Source organism: Garra rufa, chromosome 23 (genome assembly GCF_049309525.1).
Source record: "Garra rufa chromosome 23, GarRuf1.0, whole genome shotgun sequence".
NCBI lineage: Eukaryota > Metazoa > Chordata > Actinopteri > Cypriniformes > Cyprinidae > Garra > Garra rufa.
Genome location: NC_133383.1, coordinates 10,384,233 through 10,397,375, shown reverse-complemented (window position 1 = coordinate 10,397,375; position 13,143 = coordinate 10,384,233). Strand labels below are relative to the sequence as shown.

At 35.8% G+C, this 13,143-nt stretch overlaps 1 protein-coding gene across 1 annotated transcript in view; it reads left to right on the top strand.

Annotated features, from left to right (window-relative positions):
* kirrel3a (kirre like nephrin family adhesion molecule 3a) overlaps positions 1 to 13,143 on the top strand; it is a 177,062-nt gene that overhangs the window by 149,622 nt on the left and 14,297 nt on the right. The window contains exons 10-11 of the mRNA XM_073829707.1: positions 9,904 to 10,004; positions 12,614 to 12,812. Of these exons, the coding sequence (XP_073685808.1) occupies positions 9,904 to 10,004; positions 12,614 to 12,812 (300 nt within the window). The remainder of the gene's footprint in view (positions 1 to 9,903; positions 10,005 to 12,613; positions 12,813 to 13,143) is intronic.

Below are 13,143 nucleotides of genomic sequence, written 5' to 3'. Positions count from 1 at the left end.
TTTTTATCAATTGGAAAAAGCTGCATATACACTACCAGTCAAAAGTTTTTGAACAGTAAGATTTTTTAAGGTTTTCTTTAAAGAAGTGTCTTCTGCTCACCAAGCCTGCATTTATTTGTACTTCAAAACAGTACAATTTTTTAAATATTTTTACTATTTAAATAACTGTTTTCTATTTTAATATATTTGAAAATGTTATTTTTTCCTGTGATCAAAGCTGCATTTTTAGCAAAGGCTTGGAGTCAGTATAGTTTTATTTTATTAAAGAATTGCTTTAAATTGATCAAAGGTGATGATAAAGACATTTATAATGTTACAAAAGATTTTCATTTCAGATTAATGCTGTTATGAACTTTCTATTCATCAAAGAAACCTGTTTTCAACATAATAATATTAATAAATGTTTTTTGAGCAGCAAATCAGAAAATTAAAATGATTTCTGAAGGATCAAGTGACTGGAGTAATGATGCTAAAAATTCAGCTATGAAATCACTGAAATAAATTACATTTTAAAATATATTTAAATAGAACACAGTATTTTTAAATAGTAAAATAATTTCAAAATTGGACTGTTTTTTGCTGTACTTGGATCAAATAAATGCAGCCTTGGTGAGCGGAAGAGACTAAAAAACATTACAAATCTTACTGTCAAACTTTTGATTGGTAGTGTACAATCCAAACACTGCTTTTTGTGTTCTATAGAAACAAAGTAATATAGGTTTACAGTGACACAAGGTCGTAAGATCACTTTAGAGGTCTTCTAGCACTGACAAATGCTTTGAATTCAGTCAGACCGAACATTTCAAACCCAACTTTTTTATGCTGTCTGCTAAACCGCCCACAATGTAAATGAAGTTCTGTTGCTGATGCAAATCAAGAACCCTAAAAGTTAAGGTCTATATGATAATGTAGCTCAGTCACCTCATTGTCAGAGATGGTTCTCGATGACCCATCTCTACTCCTATAATTCATGACCTTTTGTTTGTAATGTAGCAACACCAAGTTTTCCTCAAAAGTTCAATATTCTGCCACTTACTCCAAGATCCAAAGGTGTTCTTCAGAATATTACATTTTCCATTCTACAGAAGATAGAAAGTCATACAGGTTTGCAATGACTTGAGAGTGAGCAAACATTTTTAGGAGAACTGTCTCTTTAAGAAATATACAGCCATATGCTAATAAACAGGAGACACATTAGTGCTTAAATACCAGAAATTAGATGGATTAGGCAGATGATGAACGGGAAACACGATTACTGATATTATAATAGATCATTAATGAATAACCACATTAGAGTCCATTAGGCTGCAAGAGCGTCTCTTTGACAAACACAGATGATTTTGCATCTTTGATAACGAGACCCCTTAAAGACGTGCGTGAATGAGACGCCTTATGGAAATGGATCAGTATCACTGCTATCACTATGCTGCTTGTGACCCTCATCTGAGAAAAAAAGTTGCTTTTATTAAAAAATACTTCAATTTCCACACCTTCATCTCTCAAAAAAATCCAAAGAAACAAAATGTACTCTGCTCTAATGGATCACAGCCACAGCTTTTATAATGAGAATAAAAATGGAAAGATCAGTTTGCTGTCTGCAAGAGGATGAATTTAACAATGATTTTTAACCTCACTTCTGTCACTTTAAAATCAACAGGAAAACAAACACTCATTAACAACTGAGAAGCCTGTTATGCAGTTTGTGGCCATATTTTTGATGCTCACTGATAAAAAATTGTGTCAGGGAACCACTCATAACATTTTCTGAACAGCTCCCTTCTGCCCTTCTCACTTCTGCTGCTTTTTGTCCACCCATTAGATGAGTCTTTTTACTTGCTAGAAGCCGAAAGCGAAGAAAGGATGAATGAAAATGTTTGTAGCACTATGCAAGAGAGGTCAGGTTAAATCGCAAAATAAAATGCAACCGGATGCGCCCCAGCTACAAATTGTTTTGCAGTGATTTTCAACCTCTTTGACCCCCTCAAAATATGCTATGAGTGGATCTCTTCTTGATGGTTGAGAATGGCTGGTTTACAAGACTACCAAATAGACAATCTTTTAAAGGAGACCTGTTATACTAGGGCTGCACAATAAATCGAAATGAAACCGCAATCACGATTAAGCAAAAGCTGCAATCGTCATGCAATCTTTCAGTAAAGCACGGTTCTGTGATCTGTAGAAAATCCATCCAAAGGCCAGAGCGCATTCTCGCATGAAAACTCCAAATACGCCCGAAAAAGACACCCAGGAAATCACGATCACTGCAGCTGAATAAACAGAAGATTTAACTGCTTTCATTGATTCAATGTGATTAATAAACGCACGACTAAGACAATGTATGGTTTATCTGAGTTCTTCTTTTTATTATTTTCCTTATAATACAGTATATAACAATGGAATGCCTTTATCACTGCTTAGAATACAATGAAATATGTTGCACGCCTTATTCTGTGCAAGAAGCCACATCATCTCAGAAGGATTTATTTCAAACACTCGACTGATGAAGTCAGTTTAAAAGTAAAAACATTGTATTAAATGTGGTATTTTCACATGCTTTCAGATGTAGCAGCATTTACTACACAGAGCCGTATTTCACTAAGAAGCTACGGAAACAGCTGCCATTATCTCGAACTGTTTATTTCGATTTCAGAATCGTGCGATTAAATAATGAACACGATATAGCGTAGCTTGTGAGTGAACTACGGTTCTGTGTAGTAAGTGCTGCTCCATCTGAAAGCACCTTCTAGAGATTTGCTACTGATTACACAACTGGCTTTACTGAAAAAATGTGCGCGACAATCGCCTTTAATTAATCCTGTAGCCATATATTATGCCCCTTTTTACAATATGTAATTTAAGTCTCAGGTGTCCCCAGAATGAAGTTTCAGCACAAATATCCCACGGGTCATCTATTATATCAGTTTGAAAATGCCCATTTTGAGTGGAAGTAGAAGGTAGCCTTTACAGCTTGTACCCTGGAATCAGATACTCTGCTAAAAAAAAAAAAAAAACATCTGTTTGGTTTTGATTATGTATATCACATTGAAATATTAAAAATATTTAAAATAAACCATATTAGTTTAAACTTCTGAAGCACATGCACAGAAAACAGCTGTCACACAGCATGTGAGTACTAAACTAAGTTCTCTTTCATGTCTTATTGCGCTTAAACTGTCAACTACACACAAGTTTATGTTTAAAAAAAAAACACAGCAGTTACAAAAACAGTTGGTTACTGTATGTCTGTGAAGGAAAACAACTGGGAAAGAACTTTTGCCAAGGCGTTAGAACCATCGATATATCTATACGTAGATGCCTCATTAGTGACTGTTTCTATGGGCCTTTATACGTAAGCCGTCCGCCATTTTGCAGCGGTCCACTTGACGTCATTCACCCATAGATCTTTGTAAATCACCATAGTAATCACTAGGGCTGTCCCCGAATAGTCGAAGATTCGATGCATCGATATGCGGAGCCTGATTCGACCACCGATCTCACAGTCGAATCTTCGCGGGTGAAACGAGCATCATACCATTTTGGCAATATGGGGGTGCTCAATGTCTAATTGCACACATAACTACTGGTTTTGTACGGTTATATTACGTTATATACAGCCTTTGATTATGATAATGCAGTAAAAAACAAAAGTGAAAAGAAAGAAGCGTTCAATAAATATTTTTAACGTGTTTGTGAATAAATCTAACCACCCCTGTGACAGATTTAATTTTCACTTGCCCTGATCCATAATGAGATGCGGACCATCTTGACGGCAGGGATTAGGCGGCGATCACACACCGAACGCGTTTTTGCAGTTGGAGGCGCCTCGTTTGAATGGTTTTCTGTTGGCAGTGAGCGTTCTGCGCTCTGTTTATGCGCCCGCCGCGCCTCGCGTTTTTGCAGGAGCGCTCCGAGCGCCTGAACTCTGAGCGGAAAAACGCCCAACGTCATTCGCGTTCTTTTCCATTGTCCAATTGAATGAATGGAGAGGCGGGCCTTCTGTTGTGATGGCGAAAGTTTACCGTTGCTTAAGTCCAGAGACTGCAAGTAATGGAGGAGAAACCTTTGGTGTCTATCGTGGGTAACCAGGAGCTGTATTATTTAGGGTTTCTGCTAATATGACAGTTTACTTAACAGCAAAAAACTAAGATTTTAGAGCGTTCGCGCTATAATCCTTTGATTTGACTGACAGGACAGCTGTTTCGGTCGTTGCTTAGCAAAAAAGGCAGTGCTGTGCGCCTCGCGTTTTTAGAATTAAAAGACGCGTTCTGTGTTTTTATTTAAACCTAAATAAGTTTGGCTGTCAGTTGGCAGGCAGTTTTGATCGCTTTATTAAAAGTTGTTGCTGTGTGCAGTGTGTAAAATAAAATAAAAACTGTTTTACCCGCTGACGTGCCCCTCCCAACCCATTCACACACACACATAGGCCTAGATGATTCGACTATCGGTCGACTATAGAAAGATTCGAAAATTCTGATTCGACTATGAAAATTCATAGTCGGGGACAGCCCTAGTAATCACTGAATATTTGAAATGCCACAGTCCTGAACAGCCGTTGGTCTGCGAACCTACAGTATGGTGAATGACGTCAAGTCGACCGTTCCAAAATGGCGGACGCATCTACGTGCTTGGAGCGGTCCAATGGGGTATCTACGTATATATATCTATGGTTAGAACACCATTGATGCTTGCGAAAACACAATAGCTGCGCAGTGGGTGGAAACGTGTAGATTATGTGGCGATAATATTAAGTTCCCTTTCTACTTCACAGGGGGAACAAAATCTGACACGCTCAATTTTTCACAGGCTTGCAGAAAAAGCTTACCAAAACAAAATTACAGGTACGTTTTTTTTTTTTGAGTTGGTAGATTCACTGGGGAGCCGATTAAAGCACTTAAACATAGAAAAAGTCCGATTTTCATGATATATCATTATTAAATGTTGATTTTTGTTCTATTATTGAATAAATGATTATCAATTTCATTTTATTTAAAACTGTCATTTATTGTTTGGTTTTTTTATATGCTATTACCCTCCATGATCAGGCCTTCCTTTCTGCCACTATACAAGCAGTGCATCGTTGAAAGCCATGCACGGAGCGAGACGTGTGACTGCACCTTCCTCGTGTGGTTGGCTCTCACATGCCGTTCTCTCTCCTTTCTCCGCTCGTTTCCCGTCTGAGCCTGAGAGATAAAGCTGTTTAATTACAGCCCTCATTTATGGCCATGATCCCCTGTCAGATTTGTTTGGCTCCCCCAGAGGACACGATCTGAACAGACTGCCGCTGGAAGAGCGTAGAAAAGGCGTCCCACCCCTCTGCCCGACTGCAGCCTTTGAGCGTGCGTGTGATTAAGAGGGTGCCGGGGAAAGCGAGAGCATTGTCTCACTCTCTCTAGAGAGACGGAGCTTCGGTGTGTACAGAAGACTCCTGCACGCTGCTGGGATCTGTAATTGATGGGATAGTACTCGCGCACTGAGACACCCGAATTCCAATTAAAATGAAAATCTGTTTTCGTATAGAGACACATAATGAACCTCAATCTGCTGTGGAAGGAGAAATGGAAAAGTTATGATTGTATTTATTATGATTTTTATCTCCCTTCTTTCTCTGTTACTTTTAATTATTTATGAAATTATGAAGTTTACTCTAAGCATTATTTCCAGTTCTGTTGAATAAGATGCAGTGGGAAGAGCTAAATGACTAGCTCATCCAAAAATGAGAATATTCAGTCATTATTTACTCACCCTCATGTCATTCCAACCTCCTATGACTTTCTTCAGTGGAGCACAAAACGTAAATTGTCGGGGAATATCTTGCCACTTTTCAATATAATGAGCACTGGAACTGTCAAGCTCCAAAATGGCAAAAAAGCACTATAAAAGTGGTCCATACAATCCCTGTTCAAATCTTCTGAAGTCACATGAAAGTATTGAATGAGGAACAGGCCGAAATGTAAGCTGTTATTCAGTGAATAACAAATCTTAACATCCTTCTTAGGTCTCTTTGGTGCATTTGTGAAAAAAAAAAAGCTATGACGAAGAAATAAAGTCAGTATGAAATGGAATGAAAATATCCTGGTAGCCAACAGTACTTTTTTCCCTGTACTTTAGCATGCTTTCTGTGTAGTAACAAAAAACTTTATTTCAGTGAAAAAATACGGGGGAAAAAATGGAACAATAGGGCCCCACAACCTTTTTCTCTTTTTTTTTAGAATTTTTTTTTTTCCTGATAATCAGATGATTTATTTTTTAATCAAATGACAATTAAAATATATATATTATCATTTAATTGTTTTATTTAAATTTGCTAAAAATATGAATATATAAACACCTACATTATACTGTACAAAAGTAATACAAGACTAATATAGTTTTGTTATATTTATTTTGACAGGTTGCCGTACTTTTGTTGACGTACTTTTATTTTGACAGGTTGCCGCGAAGTTTCTGTGTGTTATGGTAGCCTGTGATACGATGCTAGTTTTCTCAAATGAAACTGTAAAATTCACATGAAGTGACACTCACAGCAGCTCTGGAGATTCAATTTATCTGTTCATGTGAGACGCAAAAGGCCGAAAATTACCGGTACCGTCAACCGTGCTTCAGTATCTGCGTAGTAAACAAACCATGTCTCTGCCATTCATACATTCAGAGGCAAACAGAACATACAGGATTCATATTTAAACCGTCTTTTTGTGTTTTAATATTCACAGACATTAGTCCATATTGCGATTCGAATTAAGTGGCAGACCAACTTTTGATTTATCAGTCAAAAAAAAATCGACGAATTCTATTGCATTCCGCGCTATAGAGTATATTTTTTCCGTTTTTATGTGTGGACTTCGCGATCCCGTCCGTGTTTTCTCGGAGGAGAAATTGTAGTCGCATGTAAATAAGATAAATAACATAAGGCTATTTAGTTTGTTTAATAAAAGAACAAGGTATAGGCCTGTTCTGTAGGAAAGGTAACCTTAAATGACATATATTGTGATCTGTCACCCCCCTAAAATAATGGCAGGGGAAACACTGGAAGCAGGGCTGCCAACTCTCACGCATTCAGCGTGAGACTCACGCAATTGACACTTTTCACACGCTCTCACGCCACACATCCATTTTCTCACGCAGTCAAAAGCACCCTCAGTTAAAACTGGATTAATAAGATATTGGCTAAACAGATTTGGCAAAAGCTCCAGAGCGTATTTGTGTTTGTGCTCTGGAAATCGCCAAAAGACAACGTGTTTTTGTAGCGCTGAGCAATGTAGCCAATCACAAACATATGTTGATCTAGAACGCCTGTAATTGGCCATTGCGTTCTGAATTCACTCACCTCTAAACGCCAGATTGCACTTGCCAGTCCTCTCACTGTAAAATAAGCGGTTCATTGATAATAAAAGGACTTTTGCGATTAACTGAAGCGACACGTTTTAATGATTATCAAGGAAGGGCTATTGCGCACTCCAAGGCTAATTATAATCCGTTCAGAATTTTCAAAAGTTTCGAGAGTGATAAATCTCATGAATGAAGGATTCTTTTTCGAAAATGAGAAAAATTTAATTTCTCACAACAGCAGACTAATATATAAACAGCAAAATATTTGAATTTTTCGTGTCAAAAAAAAAATAATAATAAATAAATTATATATATATATATATATTTAAATGCGGTTGTAATTATTCATAAAAGTATAATGACTAAATCTTGCAATTCTTTCATTGTAAATTGCTTTTCTTGTTGTGGTAAAAAGTTAACAGTTTTGCAGCACTGCAACAGTTACTTTACATCATTTTATGATAAAAACAGTATCACAGACTGCTCATGCGAATGTGTGTAGCATCTTTGCTTGTATCAAGATTAAAATGCAGTGTTTAGTTCTAATTTTCAATGTATTATTATTATTTTTTTTATTATTATTAAAAATGTTTAGTTGTTGTAGTAGCAGCCTCTGCAAAAACAGTTTCATGGCCAGGAAAAATATTTATGGCTGGTAAATTTTCTCAAATCACCCAAAAATGTAGAAAACTGTAGAAAAAGGTAAAATAACATACCGGTGAAATACTTGTTTTTATTTACTTTACAGAATTGTTTTCAATATTACTGTTGTTAATATAAAATTATTATTGTTGTTGTTCTTTCTAATTCTTTTTTAATTCTAAATTGTTTGGTTTCTAAATATACCAGTGTGACAGTAATTTAGACTGAGACACCATATCACACTAAAAAGAGGATTGAGTCCCCTTTAAACCTCAAGATCAAGTCAATTGACCAGCTTTTTTCTTTGTTTAGTTTGCACACTGAAACTGTATTGGAGCTCTTAATTGTGAACTCTCAAAGTGCACCAGATAGATGAATTTTACTGTAAAATGTACAAAATTTTCTTACGGGGGAGCATGCCCCCGGACCCCCCTACAGGGACGGCTGTGGGAATTCTCACTCCAAGCTGAAGTCAAAAGTTGGCAGCCCTGCTGGAAGAGTTCATTGAAAATTACCTCTGCCTCAGGTCATCCAAGATGCAAATGGTGAATGGGTGCCGTCAGAATGAGAGTCCAAACAGGTGCTAATAATCCATAAGTAATCCGCACGACTCTATCCAACATCTTGTGATGTGCAAAACTGTGTGTTTGTAATAAATTCATCATGATCTTGTGAAACATCAGACTTCAAATCAGATTCTTTTTCTGAAAATCTGTCTCACTTAAATCACAGTACAAAACAGTGAAGTGTCAACTGTCACAAAGAATGAATTTGAGGCTGTTTTATTTATCCGTTAAAGGAGTTGTTCACTTTCAGAACAAAAAATTATAGATGATGTACTCACCCCCTCGTCATCCAAGATGTTCATGTCTTTCTTCAGTTGTAAAGAAATGGTGATTTTTTTATTTCAGGATTTCTCTCCATATAATGGATTCTATGGTGCCCCCGAGTTTGAACTTCCAAAATGCAGTTTAAATGCAGCATCAAAGTACAGACAGTGCACACAGAGCTAGACAAGACGAACATTTGAGGTTAAAAAGTATATAAATTTTATTTGTTTGTTTTTTTGTTTTGTTTTTTAGAAAATAACTGATCGTTTTGCTAGATAAGACCTTCTTTCCTCTGCTGTGATGGTTTAGAGCCATTTGAAGCAGCACTTTGGAAGTTCAAACTCGGGGGCACCATAGAAGTCCATTATATGGAGAGAAATCCTGAAATGTTTTGCTCAAAAAACATAAAAGATCTTGTATGACAAGGGGGTGAGTACATTATCTGTAAATTTTTGTTCTAAAAGTGAACCACTCCTTTAATTCGTGCATATTCTTTTTTTGTTGAAGTGTTTGATTTACTGAACAAAATATGCAAATCAGGTAATGTTGTGAATGCGGCGACAAAATCTACCAAATCAAACACCTGAAACTGCTTTTTCTGGAAGTGTGCCTGGTTATTACACTCTTTTCCTTCATTTTAATAAACTGCGGCTGCAGTGATCGATGGAAAATGGGAAAATGTACATGAACATCTTTTAAAGGAAATTGCGTTTACCGTAATGATGATAATTGTGCCAGTCAAAAAGCATCGAGTTTAGCGCATAAGGCACAATCTATAATGAGCCTATTTTACATAGAAAGGAAGCATTTTTGTGCTGAAAAGAATGACAATGACTTAATTTCAATACTTGCTTGCTGGTTGTAAACTTGATTGTTGGCGGTCAGTGAATAAGAAGCAGCGAAATTCCACATGCCGAAGTTTGTCCTCGATTCTTTACTCTTCCACCTCGTCTTAAGATTGAAGATCATCAAAACCAGATTGGAGATCATGAAAACAGAAGCGTATGTCCTGTCATCTCTGTTCTCGGGAAGGATGTGTGCTGATGTGGTGTGCAGGTGGTTCAGCTGTCAGACAGGAAGCTTGACAGTCTGTTGTTTGTTTCAGGGCCTCCCACCATCTCCAGCACACAGACGCAGCAGGCTCTGTACGGGGAGAAGGGCCAGATCAAGTGTTTCATCCGCAGCACCCCTCCTCCAGACCGCATTGTGAGTCCTGTCTATCCATGCAACTACCTGTATTCAATGGTCAGATATTTCTGAATCATATCAGTGATGCTCAAATCGATATTTTTGTTCTATTTACTTGTATAGTATTATTTTCTAAATATATAATATTATAAATATTTATAAATATATTTTATACTGCCGGTAAAGTTTTTAAACAGTAAACTTTTTAAAGAAGTCTTCTGATCGCCAAGCCTGTACAATTTTGAAATATGTTTACTCTTTCAAATAACTGCGTTCTATTTAAATATACTTAAAATGTCATTTATTCCTGTGATTTCAAAGCTGAATTTTTACCATCATTACTCCAGTCACATGATCCTTTAGAAATCATTCTAATATTCTGATTTGCTGCTGAAAAAACGTTTATTAGTATTATTATGTAGAAAACTGGTCAGGTTTCTTTGATAAATAGAAAGTTCAAAAGACCAGAAAGAAGAAATCTTTATGTCTTTATCATCACTTTCGATCAATTTAAAGCATCCTTTCTGAAAAAAAGTATATATAAAATATAAATTGTAAAGTGTAATGTTACAGAAGCATTTTATTTCAGAAAAATGCTGGTCTTTGGATCTTTCTATTCATCAAAAAATCCTGAAAAAATTTACTCAACTGTTTTATTGGTAATAATAATAATAAAATAAATTGTTTATATGACAGCAAATCAGCATATTAGAATGATTTCTGAATGATCATGTGAAACTGAAGACTGGAGTAATAATGCTGAAAATTTAACTTTGATCACAGTAATGAATAAAATTTTAAAATATATTCAAATAGAAAACAGTTATTTTAAATAGTAAAAATATTTCACAATTTTACAGTTTTTGCTGTACTTTGGATCAAATAAATAAAGACTTGGTGAGCAGAATAATTATCTTTAAAAAACATTAAAAATCTTTTGACTGGTAGTGTAATATTTTATATACTGTATGTAAATATTCTGTAATAATATTTATTTATTTATGCAGCTTTGTTTTGTATTAATCCATCCATCAGTATATTTAGTGGTCAAGTTTTCCTCAATCATGTCAGTAATATTCAATCATCAATATTCAGTCTCTTTACATAATATTCGAATGTTGTTAAAATATGATATTAAAATACTAATGTACACTATCGTATAGTTTGAGGGTTAGTACGATTTTAAAGAAATTAATACTTTAGTTCAACAAATTTGCATTAAATTTATTAAAAGCATCAGTAAAAACAGTAATATTCTTTTAAAAAATCTAATTTTTTTCTATTCATCAAAGAATCCTAAAATATGATAGTTTCCAAGAAAATATTAATCAGCACAACTGATATTAACATTGATAATAATAAGAAATGTTTCTTGAACAGCAAATCATCATATTGACACTGAAGACTGAAGTATTGATGCTGATTCAGCTTTGGATCACAGGAATAAATTGTTAATATTTTACAAATTACTGTTTTTACTTTATTTTTCATCAAATAAATGTAGCCTTGGTGAGCATGAGAGACTTCTTTCAAAAACATTTTAAAAAAATCTTACCAAACCCAGACGTTTGAATGATGGTTTGTCCTAAAAAGTCTCATTATACAGTATATTCATCTGTTCCTAAATGTCGAAAATTAACCGTGGTTGGTCACACGATTCCTTTTTGTCTAAATGGTGAACAACCCAGTGCAGAGTCTGGCTACTCAAGACTACAGTGATAAACAGTTAAAAGGTGCAAAATTTGGCTCCTCGAAACAGGTTTAATGCTTTTGAACTTCAACACGTTAAACAGATCTTTTAAAGCATTGAAGATCTATTTAAAAAGATGTATTGTTCTTGTGTTTTGGGTTTATTTCAGTGTGTTGAGTCTCTTTAACTCTGATTCTCTCACTGTGTGGGTGTGTGTGTGTCAATTCTAGACACGTGAACTGTATAAAAAAAAAACTATTCATGAAACTTTAGTGAAGATACATGTTTTTAATTCAATGTCTTGTTTAAACTTAAAATGTCTTATAAAGTTGCTATGACTTCTGCTGTAATGTTAACTCACATAATTACAGTAAGCAGCTCGAAGAAGAGTTGGAAATTGTTTCCTATATTTACATGGTTACAAATTAATTATATGCCCAATCTCGTGTTTTCTAAGGGAAATGTTTCTTATGGAGGCTAAAGCGCACATTATCCTAAACTATTGACCAACAGCACATGATCACTCACAAGGCGAAAAAACTCTTGTGAAATACCACCACACACAGACCTTCAACACTTGGTATATGAAACAATCAATCACTTTAAATAGAGGAACAAACTCCTCCTGACATCACAGGACAACGAGTGTAAATCAAATTGGCAAACCGTCAGACAGTGCAACCGTATTAATTATTCATGTCCTGTTGCATGCTGGGAAGAGGCTGAATGGACTGAACCGCAAAAGCATTTTTTCAGCCTAGGCCTGTTTGAACTAAAATGTGCATTAATCTGACTGACCTTCTGTGCTTGTGGGTTCAACTCTTAAAAAAAAAAATGAAAAACAGATTATGTCATAATAGCAAAACAGTTGTGTTCCTGGTAGTTTGCAAAACTAAGAGTTTACTTATATAACCGTTTATGCTTATATTTTATGCAGGCATGGTCATGGAAAGAAACAGTGCTAGAATCAGGAACATCGGGCCGTTATACGGTGGAGACCGTGAGCACAGAGGACGGCGTCATCTCCACCCTCACCATGAGCAACATCGTTCCTGCTGACTTCCAAACCATCTACAACTGCACTGCATGGAACAGTTTCGGCTCTGACACAGAGATCATTCGCCTTAAAGAGCAAGGTAACAATCAAGTTACACAAGTTGCAACAGATTCATATTCAAGTGACAAGCAATTTGTCTGTCCAGGCCAGCCGCGACACAGCTACTAGACGCGGCGGAATTAATCCAAAATCAATCAGAAGAGCATATGGGCGGACTCTCTCTGCTCTCTCTAATCAAATTAATTAATTTTAAACCATTTTAATATTATTAAAAGTGCATACTGAGTGGCTGATACAATCTTTGACATGAAATATACTTGTTTGCTCATACTGAGTTGACATTTATGTTTTCTTTCATTTATTCTTTGGAATCTGTGGTAAATTATCCATTGTCGATTTCAGTATAGGTG